The following is a 19,742-nucleotide window of genomic DNA, read 5'->3' on the forward strand; positions in this document are numbered from 1 at the left end:
GAGAGAGAGACAGAGAGAGAGACAGAGACAGAGAGAGAGACAGAGAGAGAGAGAGACAGAGAGAGAGAGAGAGAGAGAGAGAGGAGAGAGAGAAAGACAGAGAGAAGGGGAGGAGGAGGAGGGGAAGGAAAAGAGAGAGAGAGAGAGAGAAAGAGAAAAGGGGAGTGGGATGAAGAGGGAGATGGAGGCGGAGAGACTGTGTCAACATAAAGCAGGAGATGTTCCTGAAGCAAGACCACTTCCTGAATGAATCAAGAGATCTACTCACCTCATAGTGCAGCCGCCGGACTTTGCTCATGGCTGGCAGGCTAGACTGCTTTCCATTGATGTTCCGAAACACCTGGAAGACCATGAAGCACAGAAACAGGAAGTAGAGGCAGAGGCAGATCCCAGCCACAATGATGAAGGCCATCTGATGGTGTCCAGTAAAGGAAATTGCAGGCTAGCCAGGATACAAACACCTTTTTCCAGTTCTATTGGCATTACTCTCTGTCTCCACATATTAGGCAATATTTAGGGGGATAAAATAGAAAAACCTACTATTTCTGACACAGCAATACCATAGAGGAAAATGTTCCAAACCACTTTCTAAGCCAAGTTGGCAGAGGGACTCTTGCTTCTCAAAAATGTAGGCTCTAGGACCCACCCTAGCTACTGAACCAGAATCTGCTTTTTAACAAGGTTCCCAAGGGGTTAATATGCACAATAAATTTGAAAAGCTCTAAAAGAGTGGATATTATTTAACTACTGGTTGGGTGGAAAACTGCGTTAAAATCATACACACACACACACACACACACAAATCATACACAAAATTAATAAAGGAGCCCAGGTATCACAACAAATATAAGGAATCAGAGTTTTTGAGGGTTAGGAAATCATGCATACCCATGGTTGGGAGCCATTGGGCCAGGCCCTGGATTTCTAGAAGAATGGCCCCGAGATACCGGAAGCTAGCCTGGAGCTCATGGAATGGGCAGCTGAAGTTTGAGCATGGGTGAAATGCTACTTGCATTCTCCTCTTGCACCAAGAAAAATCTTGTCAAATGGAACATGGAGGCACATGGCTAAGGTAGGAGCTGGGGTGGAGAAGGATCCTCTTAACACTGATCAAGACAGTTGTGAAACCTTTCATGAAAGCACAATGGGAGTGGTTCCAAGGCTTGGGGTGAGAGCTCCGTGGAAGGAAAGTGATTTGACGGATTCTTCTTCTATGACTCTATGCCAAGTGGTACAATTTAAAATACATATGTTTCATGAAATAGTATATTTAATGTATTTTATCTTCCTTCCTTAAAATCAACAGTACTCTAGAATGAAGGGAATATGGTTACTTACTGCAGGATTTGGATTTTATTTTGCTTCCCTGCCCCTTGCTTCATATCTGTACAACAAAAGAATGGAAGCAGACTGATCATTTAAATATTCCTGGTGTTGTACAACTAATATTTGGGAGGGTGAGGGCTGGGGAAAGTGGAAGCCCAACTTCTTCATCTTTAAAGTAAAGATAACTACTGATTTAGTTGGGTTCACAAAAATCTTGTCAATATAAACATGGCCAGAGACAAAGGTTATTTACCAGCACAAGACAGGGTATTATCCATGCAGAAAAAAATATATGACTTAAGCCTTTCTCTCCTCTCCAGAGGAGAGTCTTTGCCTCCCAAAGCATTTAACATATTATTCAGGAGGATAAAATATTTAAATCCAGCATCCAAAAAGGGATAAGCTAAGATTGTCACTTCTACTTCATGAAGATGAGTCAGATGGAGGTTTTGCCGACCAACCAGCAGCTTCAGCAATGCCTCTGGAACTAATCACCTTAGCTTTATCTCCACTTGGTCTTGGAAATGAATAGCAGCAGCATGGTATCCAGCATACCAAGGCCAGTCACTGTCAGAAGTCTCATGCACAGACAGCTTCAGAAACAGCTATCCTACAGGAACCCAGAGATGAACCTCTGTGGCTCCAGGGGAAAGCTAGTCATGCTCAGTCTGCAGTAAACAAGGGTATAATAGATAATTTAGACAGGCTGTGGGAAGACCAGCCACTCTGCTCCCTCTGCTATAGGGACATGCTGCGACCTCCTTGTTTGTGCCTGCTCTCTACTCAGCTTGTAAGCAAGCACTAATTCTTGTCATTATTTACCTGAATGGTGCAGTTACCAGAGGTCTGAGGATCAAAGGTCTGGCTGGGCACACATGCAGGACATCAGTACGAGTTAGAAAATGATCTTGGGGACTGGGCAGCTACGGGAAAAAAATAGAACCCAGAACCCATCAAGAAGGATACAGCCAGTTCTGTTCCAACATCTGTAGTCCAGATACTGTAGAAGGGATTCGTGAGTTGTACCCCTCTACAAAAGAAATGAGATGGAAAGGGAAGACACCGTTAATACAGAGGTCAAGGAAAATTTTCCTTTTTATTTCTTCTTAGTTTTTTGGTCCAAGGGGCAGAGGTTACACTTAGACTAGAAAAATTATAGAGAACCTAAAGAGAAACAGAATTTGAAGAATGTGATTAGCTCAAATGTTCAGAATCTATGATTTAATTCTAATCTCTCTTTTGAAGATATAACCATGTTCAGTGTTTTTACTAAAAAAAAAAAACACAATCTGCTTTTTCCTTTTGGAATACTCCTAAAAAGTTAAGAGCAGACATGGTAATGGGCATTTCAACCAGAGTCCAGAAGGCACCTGCTCACCTCTCACACATGTCGAATATGAAGAGGCAGAAAGAGCCCACGGCAATTGGTCCAACTTGCTTCCAGTACCCAGCAATGTGATTCCGTTCATGCTGATCCTGAGGAAAAACAAATTGAGAATTGGAGGTAAAGAAAGAGAGAGCAAAGCAATTCAACAGGTGAATCAGTCTTAGCAGTCAACATTTGCTGACTGCCTACTGTCTACCAATACTAAGCTAGACTTGAGGTAGAGAGAATGAATAAGCCCAAAATCTTGGTTCCTAAGGAGCTCACATTTGTTGGGTCATCACTAAGGACTCTCAGAGTAACAAGACCAGGGTGCTATGGGGTAAAAGAAAGTCCTCAGGCTGTGGGAATTTTGTGGTCCACAAAGTAGTACATTCAGAATGAAATTCCTATATGATTTGTCATACAGGTGTGCAGGTCCCCAAGGGACACTGAAGATGCCAAGACATAGAAATAAGTGAAGTGTAAGAAATCTCTTATGGTTAGGGAACTAGATACATATTCTCCTTATCTTCATTAAAAATGAGAAAGAGCCCTTTTGATACATAAACACAGTTAAGAAACAGAAATGTAAAGGAACATGAACTAAGAAAACAGGGTAAGGCAAAGGATATATCATTACATCTAGGCTGGCACCGAGATGGGATAGTCCACTCTAGCTCCCATGGACAACCCACCCTGATTGGCTGTCTACCTTGGTACACAAACACCATCGTTGAAGAGGTCCCTCATCCTGGAGAACGCCTAAAGATTACCCCAAAAGAAGGCAAAGATTTCTCTCTTCGCACTGCTCTCCTAGAAGAATTAGTTGCAAGGCTGTAGAGCAATGATCAAACCACCATGGAATTTAAAAACAGTCCAGTCTACAATGAAGCCCATGTGCCTGACATAAGGCCTCAGCTCCAGCTGGCATATCATCTTAGCCACAGTATGATGACAGCACCATAACTATATTTATCCCTGGTACCTTTAATCCCTCTTGAAATATGATTTGGTGTCTATGCAAATTGAGGAGACCAGGCAGGTCAGTATTTCAGGGTAATAAGGGTTACTAGGCCACCTGGACAGATTGTCAGCTGGAAGGAGTCAGGCCTTCATTCTCTGGTGGTTTCCATGGTCCTGGGTTGACAAGCAGAGCTGAAGCCAAAGGGCAGGAAATAATGATAATCATTTACATGTGTGTTTACTTTCTGTGAAGTAAGTTACTCCCATTATCTCACTGAAATCTCACAAAAACAGTACGGAAGTCTATAAATTCTATTTTGCATACGAGGAATCTGAGATTCAGAGTGATTAAGTCACTTTCCTACTTAATAAATAATGAAGCAGGAATTTGAACAGCTCACTTAACTATAGTTGATTCTGCCTCACCCAATGTCCCTTCCCCAGAAAGCTCATACCATCATGTGCTCGCCACAGAAGATGATCCAGAAGGAGAGAAGCATTGCGTAGAAGATGCCCTGACGGATATCACCAAACAACAGCATCCAGGTCCAATCAAACCCAATGGAAAACCACTCCACTGGGATATTGATAAAGGTCATAGAAATCCCAAGGGCAAAGATGACTCTGATGGTGCGAAAACAAGGAAAGGCACTTTATTCATCTGGGAAGCAGATTTTCAAAACAAATTTGGGGATGTGAGATGTTACTTAGTTGACTAAAACCATATGGTCAATTTATAGCTTTCAAAGTGAATTTCTGCACCAAAATGCAAAATGTTTTATTTCAATGACACCACTGAAAAATGAAGAAGTGTTTTACTGATCTTTCTGTGTGATTACTATAACCACCTTAACACACACTTTTATATGCATATTTACATAAACATAACACTTATACAGAGCTATTTCAATATGAAACAATGACTACAAACAATATGAAATACCAATTCTCTGGGCCACTTATTTAAATCTTGTTTTTCCCCTACCACACTATTACCAACATCACTCATTTTATCATAGATTCATTCCTACATTAAATATTAATTATGCAAAGATCATGTGTCAGGTTACTTTTTTTTTCCACTCTTTCATACAATTTGTCAGGCTACCTTTAAGGGCTATTGACTCCTAAATGATAGGACCAGTCTTTTCACTCATGGGATATAATTAGATGAAGATATATATTAGATAAGAGTCAAATGAAGTAATAAACAATATGATAGAATTGTACACAAGCTGTTACCAAGAATTCTAACTTTAACGGAGACAGAAATAGAGTTGAATTGTAAATCAAGGTTATGGAAGAGAAAGGGCCTTTTTAGTAGAGTGAAAGCCAGGAGGCCCCTGGAGTAGCCTGGAGCATTTGGGAATCTGCCTATAGCATGTAAAAAAGAAATGATAGGACGTGATACCAGAGACATAAAAAAAGATGGGCTCATGAAGAAAGTTGATACTTCATTAGAGAATCTGAAATTTATCTTGAAAGGACTAAGGATCCAATAAAAAGGTTAAACAATATATGACATGCATCCTTCATTCATCCAACAAATTCTTATTATTTTTTAAAGATTTATTTATTTATGCACACAGAACTGGGGCACAGGCCAGAGGCACAGGGGTGGCGAGAGGCTCCACCAGAGACAGAGCCGGGAGCAGAACAGGCAGATCAATGAAGCACACCCTTGAGGGGAACAGCAGGTGGGCCAGGAGAGGTCTGCCACACCATGTGGTCTCCTCTGGGGCAGGCGGAATCGAACTCATGCGGAAGTGGCTTTAGCCTCCTAGTGCTGTGCTTTAACCCGCTGCGCCACCAGGGAGGGCCCGAACAAATTCTTATTTACTGAGTGCCTGCTACGTGTCAGTCACTATTCTAGATGCTAGGCATACAACAGTGAACAAAATTCTGTTCTATTGATGCTTGCATTCATAGATTTAGGAAGAGCGGTATGGGAGGAAACACAAAAATAGACAAAATATTATGAGGAAACAAAGCAAGAAAGAGAATGGAGATTTATGGGTGCTGTCACCCACAACAAAAGTCTCTAAGTTGGAGGCATTAGAACAAGACCTAAAAGAAACCAGGACTGAACCACAGAGATATCTGGGAAAGATCATTTCAGATAGCACGGAAATAAATGCATAGGCCCTGAGGTAAGAGTATTCAAGGTATGTTTGAACACCACTAAGGGGTTGGTAGATGGCATCAATGGGAATGGTGGAGAGGATAGAGATGAATTCAGAAGTGCTAAGATTCAGGTCATCACCAAAGACTTTATAGGTCAGGACAAAGCAGATGAAAAGTCAATGGGAAGATTTGAACAGAAGTAATATAATTTATACTTATGAGAAACTATAGGAAGGAAAATGATGGAAGCAGTTAAAAGGTTATTTTTTGTCATCTAGATGAGAAATGAGGATTATATTAGAGGGTTAGCAGTAGGAATGGTAAGAATTCCTGCTGTATATGGAGTAAAAGATGACTACTTTATGCCTAGCCTCAGAAACTGAAAGAATGAGGTTAATCTTTTCTCAGAGGGGGTTACTTGGAAGAGGAGCAAGTTTGAAGTGGGAGGAAATCAAGTTGTTTTTCATATATATTGCACTTTTGTGCAAGTGAAGAAGTTAAGTACATAGCTGGAACACATGGATATAAAGTTGGGAGAGGATGAGGTTAAGAATATAAATTAAGAATTATCAGAATGAGATGATTTTTAAGTCCAATGAGTATGTGAGATCACAAGGGGAATAGCAATAGCCAATAAAGAGAAGAGGTACAATGTTTGAGCCTTGAGTCAAAATTTTAAGACATTACATATACCAGAGACATTTTGTGGGGGTGAAATGGGGAATGGGATCAAACGGGGGTGGGGGGAGAGAGAAGTGCACGGGATTATGGTGATGGCACATGGGTGACTCGGTGATGGGAAACCCGTGGGGATTACAATGGAGATGAAAAAATAAATGTACAAAATGATGTAAAAATAAACTATTATATAAAAAAATTTTTTAAAGACATTATAGAGATGGCTGGAAAGATCAGCAGAGGAAAAAGCACTATAACAGAGAATGTTCTGTATGTTCTGTGAGGGAAAAGTGATTGATTAGATTTAATGATGGTGATGAATCGAGAAAAGTAAGCAGTAAGAAATGACCATTGGATTGTAATGTAGAAGTCACTGGTGAACCTGCCAAGAACAGCTTTAATGATGGGTGACATGGGATCAAGAAAGAATATCAGAAGAAGATACAGCAACAAGATTTTGAGTATGTTAGTACACTCATGCTATTAATCAAGCAGAAAGGGAACAGTCAATGATGTGGGAGAGGAAGGGGATATATTTGTAGACCACTGTTCTCCTGGAAGTGAGGGGGTTGGGTTTAGTTATAATAAGGCAGTTCTTCCACTGTAGCAAAGAGAGGTGTGAGATTATAGAAGTGAATAACTAGACAGGCAAAAGATTTAGAAATGTGAGAGGAGGGTAGAAACCCCAGGATTTAATAATGATTTGCATGTGGAAGCTGAAGGAGAAAAAAAAAAGTGAGTACAGAATGACTGCTGTTGAAATAATTGGTGGTTTTACACAATGACTACCTGAACTAAACCCCAGAAAACAAATCAAGTTATGCCAGTGTCCCTTTAGAGTGCTCAGAAATCAGATCTTACTTTTCCAGAAGCACGGGGGGTCGAGACATCATGGTGATCCTCCTCCAATACCACACCATGATGATGAAGATGCTCGGTGTGAGGAAGGTCTTCATAGCAAACCACACTTTAGTGAAACCTCCATTTTGGTGGATTCCCTAGGCAGAGATCAATCATAATTTTGAAAGTGAACAGATCTTAGCACTATTTTCTACCATCAAATGCATTTTGTGGAGACATGAGAAGAGAGCTTGTCTGCTGAACTTCAAGATCAAGAGCTTTCACATTCATAGCATGTACTATCATATTCCCCATGGCGCCTCCTCAGGCATTGCCGAAATATAAATCAAAAGGAATAAAAATGGACCTACTCTATGCCAAAGGAATGATTAAGAACACAATCAAAGACTTTTCTGGAAGTTTTTCACTGAAAAGGTGGTATCTTAGACACCCAAAATGTTCAGATTGATAAAATATGTTAAGGTAAATCTATACAGTAGAATGTTGAGCAGGGTTGCAGGATATGTATAATCCTTACAACATGCCAGTAAGTGAAAAAAAATGCAAGAAACAAAAGAGTCAGTTGAGTGGGATCCCCATACTTGAAAGTGAAGGATCGTGTATACATAAATGTATAGAAAAAAATCTGGAATCAATTTCTCTAGAAAGTGGGACATGACAGCTAATTTTTATGGTCTTCTGTATGTTTTCTTATGCTTTCTAGCTTTCTAAAATAAATATGTACAGTTGACACTTGAACAATATGGGGCGCTTAGGAATGCTGACCTCTATGAAGTCCAAAATCCATGGACAACCTTTGAATTCCCTGAAATTTAACTGCCAACAGTTTGCTTTAGAAGCCTTATTAATAATAAAACAGTCAAATAACACATATTTTGTATTTATAGTTTATATATTGTATTTAAAATAAAGGTAGAAAAATGTTATTAAGGAAAGTATACATTTACAGTATTGTATTGTTACTGATAAGTTTACATTGTCCATTTATAAGAAAATCTACACATAAGTAGATGCTTGCTGCTCAATTCCATGTTATTTAAAGGTCAACGGTATTTCTTGTGTGATTTTTTTTAAATTAAAAATAATTGTCTCTTCATGGAATCAACCCAAATGCCTAAAAGCAGATGACTGGATTAAAAAGATGTGGGGTGTATATATATATATATATATATATATATATATATATACAATGGAATATTACTCAGCAATAAAAAAGATAAACACATGCCTTTTGCAGCAACATGGATGGGGCTGGAAGGGATCATGCTTAGTAAAATAAGCCAGAAAGAAAAAGAAAAATACTGGATGGTTTCACTCATAGAAGGAGTATAAAGGACCGGGGGGGGGTGGGAAATAATAATGAACAACTATATACCAGAGACATTTTACAGGGGTGGAGTGGGGAACAGATCAAAAAGAGGGGCTCGGGGAAAGTGCATCTGACTATGGTGATGGCACACGGATGATTTGGTGATGGGAAGTCCATGGGGATTACAACTGAGATGGAAAAAGATACAAAATGATGTAAAAATAAACTATTATATTATTTTTTATAAAAGGGGAAAAAATGACCTCTTTTCTCTATGTGCTACATTTTCCCCCTGGTTAAGCAGATTAAAATGGACAAAAACTAAAATACCCCTGCTCTCTTTACCATATCCGCTTGCAAGATATGGTAAAGAGAAACATGTAAAAAGAAGAGTAATTTTTGTTCTGGTATTATTCGTTATGAAATAACGACCCTTATAACAAAATTTGAAATGGGCATATTAATTTCATTATTTTCACTACTATAATCTCTTACACAAATTTATGACCACAGCCATCATATTTATTATTCCTTTTTCTTAGATGACACAAGTAGGATAGGAGGGTGTCAACAGTAGAATGGAGTTCTCTTCCAATATACATACTCTAGAACCAATGTTATTAGCTACTGTTCTGGTATCCAGGCTGTCTGAGTCAAACAGAAGCACTTACCACCAACCGAATATCCCTGATTTCCCCAATCCCGACATTGATTTTCTTCTTCTCGTTCACAGGCAATCGGATGTTTAGAAGATAATATTTATGAGCCACAGACCCAATTTCCATGAATGGAAGGACATCACATTCATAGTGACGGCCTTCATGTTCTACAGTCTGGAAAAGAACAGGAGTTTGAGGGTGGTTCACTATTTATAATAAACTGTCTGCATTCTCTTACCTTTGCCTAACATCACCATTAAAAAAAAAAGATTAATTTATTATTTATGCATATAGAAGTGGGGTACAAGCCAGAGGTGCAAAGGCAGAAAGGCAGTGAGAGGATTCACCAGAGACAGAATGGGAAGCAGAACAGGCAGATCAATGAAGTACACTGCCGAGGGGAGCAGCGGGCAGGTCAGGAGAGGTCTGCCATGCCATGTGGATCACCTCCAGAGTGGGGATTGAACACATACTGAAGTGGCCATGGCCAGCTTGCAGTGCTGCATGCTAACTTGCTGCACCACCAGGGAAGGAAGGCCCCACACATCACCATTTTTAAAAAGCCCTGCTTAGGGCCTTCCCTAGTGGTTCAGAGGGTTAAAGCACTAAGGAGCTAAAGTCACTTCAGCATGAGTTTGATCCCTGCCCCAGAGGTGACCCACATGGCGCGGCAGACCTCTCCTGACCTGCCTTCTGCTCCCCTCAGCAGGGTATTTCATCAGTCGGCCTATATGCTCTCCACTCTTTCTCTGGTGAATTGTCTCACCGCCCCTGCACCTCTGGCCTGTACCCCAGTTTTGTGTGTATATATAAAAAAAGCCCTGTTTAAAGGTATATTGTAGAGGTACACATTAAAAGGGTGCACTGGCGGCATGGTGTTTACCTGCTGCTCTCTACCCCTTCCATCCCCCCAAACAAAAAACAATTTAACCATATTGAGGTAGAACCAGAAATCTGTTCTCTTAACACCTTCTCACATTTCAATTTAGTTTAGAGCCTCACATCAGACTGACCTGATCTACTAGGGCTACAGCAGTTTGTTATCGGCAACACATCTTTGGAGACCTCTAAGACCGTGAAAGAGAAAGCTTGCTAAATGTTCAGGAGGAAGCCTCTGCTGATGTTCATCACTCTTGGATGATGGCTAATTAGTGTCAAGGTTTTGGTCTAGAAAAAGCTGCAAGAAGTTGGAAACAGCCTTCTTTTTTCTAATTGACAGAAAATGAAACAAGTCATGGAACCGTTAGAATCTGAGGCAGACAGACAAGAATGAAAGGGAATAATAATAATGAGATTAGTCTACTCAGGATGACCACTTGGAATTTTCTATCTCTAAAACTTCTTACACCCAAAAGAGGTAAGATGGAAGAAGGAAGCAGAGATTCTAATTAAGCAAAAAATCAGTATAGTTTCTAGAAAGTCTCTTGGACTTCTTGCCAAAGTATTGAAGAACCTCCCACACAGCTATGGAGACTGGAGCATAAGAGCACAGCTTGCTTCTGAAAACCAAATTGTGCTCCATCTAACAGGACTCCTGACTAAGAATCCTTGTCAAGGGGTTGTGGTAGGAGGCTAAATATGGGCATGGGGAAACTTGAGTCTTAATAGCCAGGGACATTTTTTTGATAAAGCAGATGAGTGTCTACAATCAATGTTGGGTTATATGCCAGATATAATGTTAGCTTGGCAACTGATCAAGCAATAGGGAGGCCGAATGTGTTATTACTTGGCTGAATTCTCAGGACTTTTCTGTAAGTCTTCAGAGTAAAAAAAGTCCAATGAAGAAATCAAAAAGGAGGATAACAAGTTGTCGATAGTCTAATCAGTGTAGGAAGGGTTTTTGCACTTTCTGTAATCTTGGGGGATTCTTTACTGAACAGCCAGAGCTTAGCATGCATAAACAGAACTTTGTACAGAGATGGAAGGTGCATGAGACAAAAGTAAAGGTACAACAGGCAAATATCTGGCTTATTTGCATCCTTTCTTCCCTTCCCCACTCATGGATGGCAGACACCACAAATCAATCATGGTAACTTTTTCATCTTTTAATGTCTGAAGGACTCTTTGCAGAACGACCAATTAGACTTCTGAGATTTAAAAATTTCTTTTGTAGTAAACATAGGAGTGCATATTTCCTTCAAATTTGTGTTTTTTTTGGGGGGGGTACTCTTTGGGTAAATTCTAGTCTAGGGGTGGAATTGCTGGATCATATGCTAGATCTATTTTAATATTTTGAGACACTTCGATATTCTTTCCCAGTCTGGACCAGTTTACATTCCTAACAGTACACAAGGATTACTTCACTAAAGTGAAGATTTGGAAAACCTCAGTGTCTAAGGACAAAGGGGTGGATTAGGTAAATGTGGTGTGGATGTGTAATACTACTTATGAATAAAAAACATTAACTCTTGCCATTTGAAACTTAAGCAAAATAAACCAGGAGAAAGACAATTTCTAGTGGTTTCACTTATATGTGTAATATAGAGAAACAAAACAAAGGGTCAGGCAAAACAAAGCAATAATAAACCTTTGGCTTCTGACTACAAAACTGAACAACTAGAAGAGTAGGAAGGCAGGGGTTCCCATTGGAACATGTTGGAGGGTTTGGGGGACTTTGGATTGAGTAAGGTATGGAAATATACATTTGTAGGGGGTTGAACCTATAGTCCCCCAAACAAATACAATGATGTAAACCTACTTTAACTCAATTAAAAAATTATTCTATAAAAGCATTCTACTTTTACAAAACTCAGCTACGATTACTCCTGCAAGGATTCTTCCTCTTCCTCTGCTTCTTTCTCTGTTTTACTTATAAATTATGGCTAGTATTAGGATTCTAAATAAACCACTGAAAAGATATCACAGGATCTAATTCAGTCTCAGATTCAGTTGCAATGAGAAGGCAGATAGTCCACTGGATTATACCTGGAAGAGGGTTTTCTGGTGTGTTTCCAGCAAGGGTCTTATTTTACTGATAGAAATGGAGATTTTGATTGGGAAGTTAACAAAACATATTTAGTATGATGCTACTAACTTAATTATGCAACCACTCAAGTGTCCAAAAGTTGTGGCAGAATCGCATTGACAATATCGGTCTTCCAGGTTCGACCTTGGATTGCTGGGCAAATACATCAATTCTGGTGCTGACCTAGCCCCTTGCTGGATACCCTGAGATCACCCATCTCATTTGGCTTTGTTACTCCTAAGTAAAGCAAGAAAGTTCAGTAAAATGACCTCTGAGCTTTCCTCTAATTCCCTGTTTTGGGACTCTGGATGTCTTCCACCTCTCTGTCCTTATCAGCCACTGAGAAAACTGACTTCATTTCAACAAGTCAATGAGAAACATTTCATTCTGAAATTCTAGCCTGGTTTACTTGTCTTAGAGATAAATTCACTGTATCCTGTAGAACACTGCCTTATATACTGAAATTTTGCTTTCTGCCAGTATTTAGGGCATGTAAGAAGATTCTTCCCTTCCCCCACCCTCTCTCTCTCTCTCTTTTTTCCCTTCCACCTCAGCCCTCCCCTAACTCCAGCAGGAGACCAGCTAATTAGGACAAATTACAGCAGGTGGTAACTTGACTTTTTTTTTTTTTAAAAAACTTCATAATCCACCAGGGACTAAGAAGCTTTAAAGCAATTTCTCATTTAATCTTCAGACCCGAGACTGAATTTTATGGCAATCAAAAAACAGATTTGATGATTCATTTTCTTCATACTTTTCAAGGTTTAATATCTTTCTCAAAAGGGATCAACATATTCTAAAGATAATTAAGCACCATCTTTACAAAGCAGTTGCAGGTTTCTAATAACCTCCCCCTCATTCTGCTTTTCAGTGCCCTCCAAGCGTACAAGTAAGGTGAGAAATGACTTTTCCATTTTCTGAGGATGAAATTCCATATGCCAAAGCTTTATATACTTTGGCTTAGATATTTAAACAGTCTCTTCTCTGAAGGATTCAATGAACTTGCAGTGACAGCTAGAAAGGTTTCAAAACAATTTTCTTCATTGCATACAGAGAACTGAAAATCATGGCTATTCCTCTTTGCTGCCTCCAGTTTCTCTCTACCATTCATTGAACCTACAGATTGGTCCCAAAGGCCTACCCGAAACAATTCCAGATGGCTATTTGAGAATGTGGGGGTGGGAGGGAAATCTATGCAGTGACTCGCAACCTTTATGTAGCTGAAGAGAAGGAATTGAAATGTTGCTAAAGCAACAATTCCTTGATTCTACATCCTGAGATTTTTGATTCAGGGTTTTGGGTGTGTGACATGACCCTACAAACTCCCAAGTGATGATGATGCTGTTGATCAAACAATACTTTCCATATTTCTAGAAAGCCTGGGGAAGGGAGACATAATCAATAGCAAGTGCTACAATAGGTGTTAATTTGTAGGATGGACAGTTCACCTATGAGAGTTCTATAAGAGTGGCCTATCTAGCTAACATCCCAACATTCTCAAATGTATCCCAAATTAGATGTTAAATAATAACAGTAGATGTCATCATTATCTCATCTAGTTTTATAAATTCTCTCAAGGCAGGGATTACTGTACCATTTTGCAAAAGAGAAACTGAAACTCTTAACAGATTATTTTTCTAATATGAGGTAACATAGCCTGGAAGCCAGGTATATTTTGCTCTAAATTTTTAACCTAATGTTAGTACTGTGAATCTACCCAACTTCATCTTCTCTTCAGAGTAAGATGAAGAAAGCTGGAGCATCATACTCACAGACTTCTTACCACTACTTAGGGAACCCTAACTTGGCAGTTATAGAAAAAAAGTTAAGAGGGGCCTCCCTGGTGGTGCAAGGGGTTAAAGTGCAGCACTGTGAAGCTATCAGCAGCCACTACAACACAAATTTGCTAACCAGCCAGGGAGCTGACCCACCTGGCGTAGCAGACCTCTTCCAGCAATGCTCCCCTCAGCAGTATATTTCAGTAGATCTACATATTCTGCTCCTACCTCTGTCTCTGGTGAACCCTCTCACCTCTGGCTTATACCCCAGTGTTTATATGCAAAAAATAAATGAATAATTTTTTTAAAATGTTAAGAAAGGCCAGTGTCAGGAGAGGAAAGGAACTAAATCAACAGAGTAGATGCCACAAACTGTTCAAATGTTTCAGAAATAACTGATTTGAAGATTTCAAATGACAAGACACATCAAGAATGTAGTTCTGTAGATTCTGATCTCTCCTGTACATCATACAAAGAAAATGAGAGTATTTCTGTTCCCAAATGACATAAAAATCATCTAGCTAATGATGTGCCGTATCAACACCCTTGACGAATATGAATAATCAAACAGAAACAATAACTATAGTTCACTTGATCTTCATGTACACGTTCAAGAGTGGATCAGTAGTAGGGGTAGGTAGATCAATCTTGGGGTAGTGTGTGAATAGATAGGCCCTAGCATTTGAAAAAGTCCCCAGTTAATTCTGATTTGGTTCTTATGTCATCAAATCCTATTATCCTTTGAGAGTCACAAAGTCAATTCCTGAATCTTAATCTAAAAAGAATTTAAGCGTTTTTCCCAAAAGAAAATGTCTCCCTACTCTCAAGGCAGGATAGCATTCGACCTCCAGTGTGTGTCTGGATAAGTTTTTCTGCAAGATCTACAGAATGAAGAATTCCAGAGGTGTAATAAGATCAAGAAGTCTCAAATGGACACTATGTCCTCCCTTTGGTCCTCCTTTTCTCTGTGGTGTTCACAGGGATTTTAAGTCAGCACACCTGTTCACGAATTCTGACAATAAAAAGATACTCAAGAAACAGAGAAGCAGATATGAGAATTGATCCTCAAAATTACTAAACTATATACCCCAAACACTTTTAGCCACTAACCAAAGAACCAAGTGCTATTTTACGGAGGTATTTCTGAAAAACTAAATCATTTCTGACAGACATTCTATCTTCTTCTCTTTCCACTTCTGCAGGGACATGAACTATCTACGGTTCTCTACTATGATCAATGACAAAGACCAACCTTGGTGGGTCATGCTAACAAATAAGGCACACTTCTGTGAAATGTAAAGCAAATCTTCCTGAATATTGTAAACCAAACAAACCAAAGCCCCCATCAATTCAGATATTCAAATATCCTACCTTGGGGAACGTAAAGGTGCATTTGAGTTTCCGGGGTACTCTCTCATGGGCCATTTCAGTCCATTCAGCAAGCATATCATCACGGTAAGCCAGGGAGACATCCATGGAAACTTCCGCATTTTCTCCTGCAAGAGAAAAGATGCACTCTTAGTTCAGAAATGATTGCTGGGAAGACACACTGGAAACAATTAAAATTTTTTATAAGTTCTTCTGTGGAAGCCAGCAAGATAAAAGAAATGTCCCATCCAAGTCCAAACCTGAAGATATAAAAGTCATGGGAGGAAGATTTAAGCTGAAGATGTGTGCCCTCCCATAACCACTCTACTGAGGTGTCAGAGCTTTGACAAACTCCTCGAGAGGTGTGACCCTCTCTTTCCCCAATGCAGCTCATGTGGTCAGCTTCCGAATGATGACCAGCACTCAGCACCCTCACACTATGAGCCACTGGTCCTACATCTGCCAGCAGGAGTCACATGGAACACGGGAGACCTTTTCCACCAAAGCATCATAGATACTTGAAATCCATACTTTATCTTTGTGTTTCTTTTCTCTCTGAGAAATAGGACCAGGGTTTTCAAACACCACTCTGAGACGTGATATAAGTACTTTTGCTCTCTTCTGGACACACTCTGGTCTGAAACATCCTTTTTAAAATTACCCCAAGTACATCTCTAATATAGGATCTGCTATTCTCTAAAACTCAAACACTTCATATTGTGAACAGTGTTAATGAAAAGGTGAAGATATTTTTCCCCCATAATTAAACACTTAATAGAAACAGGAATATAATAATGAACATATAATTGTACAGATGAATGTTCACACATACTTCCATATCAGTAACATCCATGACTGGATTTAATTCAACACAGAACTCATTAAGGAGATTAGATCATTAAAAATTGCATCTATCCATTTTGTCTGTTTTATGTTATGCTGAGCAAGTTTAAGAACAGAGGAGACTTAATGGGTCAGGGAGTAGGAATACAGCTCCTATTTCCAATATGATTGGAGAGTCAGCTCCTCTCAGTTATGAGACTAGACTCAGTTTTAGGCTCTGAACCTGAACACACACAGGACATAAAGAGAACAGACTAGAATAAGTGCTGCATGGAAAATTAGGGCTTTTCTCTCCACTGGTCCCAGTGTGGTTTAAAGTCAGTTTGATAGAGTGGTAAATCTCTTGTTCTCTGAGGAAATCCAGGAAAAAAAGATGAAGCATAAAAGAAGGGATGTGAGGCCATTCTGAAGTAGATGAAACTCTCACTGAACATAAGCACCTGCCATACTATTATTATTGCTTAAATCCCCAGGTAGACACCTATGTTTTCCTCCTCTTTATCCTTATATGCGAGGGAAAGAGAGAATATTAAAGAATATTAAGTCACTACCAGTGATTTCAACAATTTTCTTACAGATGAAAAACAGATGAAGTAGGATTTCCTGACAGCCAAGGAGATGAGAACAGGCTAAACTTCACAGAAGGGGTAGTCTGAAAATGTAAGCCAACTTGTTCAATAGATCCCTGAGTCACTCAGAATTTGAACACACTAGAAATTGCAATAAACAGAGGTGAGATATTGTGCTAACAGCAGGGTAACTGGGTTCAAGTCTGTACACAGAATCATTGGACATTCAGTTCTCTACACTTTTCCTCCTTGCCCAGTCTGAGAGGACAGTCTGGGCTTGAGAACACCAAGCAGTCTAGAGACCCAGAGCTGAATTGGGGAAGAGAAAGAATGTTTATTAGAAACTGTGGAATGCTCAACTTGGCAGAAGCAATGCTCAGATTTGCATATCCTCTTGGTCAGGAGCCAGGCTGGCTACAGCTGCTCTTCACTTTAACTGCCCCAGTAGTCAACAGAAGTGGTCAGATCTCTTATACCAGGTATGAAAGTCCATTCTTTTCATTTCTAATACTGGGACTAGGAAATGGGACTTTCAACTATCTTGAAAGGGGACTGCAGATTCATAAGACTTAAGAGTACAAATCTGAAAAGTTGTGTAAGTGATTAATTCACATATTGTATTCTTTGGAGCATTAGAGTTTGGAGAAACTCTGCCCTTACATATAGACAAAAGGGGCTCTTAACCTGGGCCCCACTTTTTAAAGGGCCCCACTTTGTCCTCTTTTAGCTCTTCCCTCCTCACAGGACAGGAGCACCATAAAGAAAGAGGATGTGCCCATCCAGAGTCTAACGTCTCCCCAAAGTTCTAGAATATGCTCTTGATTACCCTATACCCATACAACTCATTGCCTACTTACATGATGCAGAAAGGCTCTCCCCCAGGTACATCCCCTAAAGGGAACTTTATCTATGCACCTTGGGCTCAGGGGGTGATCAAAAGGATGCTGTTTGTAGAAAGATACTAACAGAGATTTAACTGAAGGTTGGGCATCCACACACAGAGACACACAAGGCCCCTCCTTGCATGTGATATAGCCCAGGGTGGAAAGAATAGGCAGCTTAAATCCCACACTTCTTGGTTAGTAACATTTTGGCATTGAATTCTAAGGCGTCCAAGAATACCAAGGTCAAACCTGCCATTTCAGTTCATTACAGAGTAAAATTTGTTAAAACAGAATGATAGGACTTATCTGGTCTAATCATTTGCTAGCCTGATTTATTACTTTAAATTTTAAATATACAGTATCTGTGCCTTTATTGGAGTTCTTATGTGGGCCTTGTTTGGACCAGATGCCATAGGGAGAGAAAAGGGCCAGACTAGAGTTTTGCCTCTAGTCTGCTTCCAGCTTAAAATGCTAGTCCCATCTGTTGGGAATCCCCAGAGAAAAAAAACTGTTCATGCTGTTAAAAACAAGCAAAAATGTTAACACTGTTTTCATGTATGATTACTCTGTATTAACCCTTTGTGATTTCCATTTTTTTTTTTTTTAAGATTTATTTATTCATACAGAACTGAGGTACAGGCCAGAGATGCGGAGGGTGAGAGGATCCACCAGGGCCAGAGAGTGGGGAGCAGAACAGGCAGATTGTCGAAGTACACTGCTGAGGGGAGCAGCAGGCGGGCCAGGAGAGGTCTGCCACGCCATGTGGATCGCCTCTGGCACAGGTGGGGATCGAACTCATGCGGAAGTGGCTTTAGCTTCTCAGTGCAGTGCTTTAACCCGCTGCGCCAGCAGGGAGGGCCTGTGATTTCCATGTTTTAATTTAAATTACCTCATTTAATTTTCCCAAAACTCTATGAAGTGGGCATAGATATTTCCTGCTGATTATGAATGAACTGAGGTCTTCAGATACTAGGCAACCTGCTTAAAGACATTGCTGTTGGTAGCACAAGGAAGACAGCTATTTTGATTTGTCTTAAAACAGTTTTTTTTTTGTATTGCTTAATAGAAACTGGCTAACTTGTGATGAGAGAAATCCTTCAAACTAGTCACAAAATATATGTTAAGTTTTTAATAAAAATAAAGGCTCTCTGTAAACATTCTCTCTGTTTTCCCATCAGTCTTCATACCCATCCTATGAAGAAGAAATTGTATAAATTGCCCAAGAATACATAAGTAATAAATGTCAGGGCTAGGATTTCAGCCTTGTTTGGATCACCCACAATCCAAATACCCGCAACTATTGCTATAAAGCATTAGGAAAAAAACAAACTGAACAGTTCAATCAGGTCACTCATTTCTGAGCAAACATCATCTGTTGCTTTCTAAAGGAGAGAAATATGCATACGTGCAGGGAGACTGCAAGCACAGTTCATAGGTGTATGGGATTTTTTAATCTGAGTCAAAGGGAGGAAAGGCTGAAGCCAACACAGCATTATTTCAGAAACTTAGTAGAAATGCATGATGTGATCCAAACAGTACAAAGCTGAAAGCTGGAGTCACTGGGGTTCATGGGTCTGCTCCTAACTATATGTGTGGTCAGGGCCAGGCAGGGTTGGAACTGGGGAATAGTCTGTATACTGAAGGCAGCTGCTTTAGCTCCAGCCTGACACATTATCATGAGGCAATGCAGGTCAGTTCGACCATACTTTCCCATTCCCATTCAGATTGGTATGAAGCATCTCTCAATCTTTACATGGCAGTAAATAATTTACTAAAAAACAACAAAGAAAACTACATAATCTCTGAACAGGCCCACTAATAAAGACCTGTGCCACTCTGTTGAGGGGATACTTTCATACTGGCTGCCCCACCATCATTCTTTCTAATTGACCAACAAAGAAGCTTTTAAAAAAAAAAGATTTATTTATGTATGCATACAGAAGTGGGGTGCAAGCCAGAGGTGCAGGGGCAGTAAGAGGGTTCACCAGAGACAGAGTAGGGAGCAGAACAGGAGGACTGATGAAGTACACTGCTGAGGGGAGCAGCAGG

General features: G+C 39.9%; 1 protein-coding gene across 1 annotated transcript in view; it reads right to left on the bottom strand.

The window, feature by feature from the left end:
- The window catches only part of WLS (wntless Wnt ligand secretion mediator), a 99,349-nt gene that overhangs the window by 18,855 nt on the left and 60,752 nt on the right, over positions 1-19,742 (bottom strand). The window contains exons 4-10 of the mRNA XM_004679105.2: positions 15,401-15,525; positions 9,299-9,460; positions 7,319-7,455; positions 4,111-4,279; positions 2,705-2,802; positions 2,293-2,356; positions 269-412 (exon numbers count right to left, since the gene is read on the bottom strand). Coding sequence (XP_004679162.1) covers positions 269-412; positions 2,293-2,356; positions 2,705-2,802; positions 4,111-4,279; positions 7,319-7,455; positions 9,299-9,460; positions 15,401-15,525 — 899 coding nt within the window. The remainder of the gene's footprint in view (positions 1-268; positions 413-2,292; positions 2,357-2,704; positions 2,803-4,110; positions 4,280-7,318; positions 7,456-9,298; positions 9,461-15,400; positions 15,526-19,742) is intronic.

The sequence above is a fragment of the Condylura cristata genome, unplaced genomic scaffold (assembly GCF_000260355.1).
Source record: "Condylura cristata isolate star-nosed mole 26May11 unplaced genomic scaffold, ConCri1.0 scaffold00008, whole genome shotgun sequence".
Lineage (NCBI taxonomy): Eukaryota > Metazoa > Chordata > Mammalia > Eulipotyphla > Talpidae > Condylura > Condylura cristata.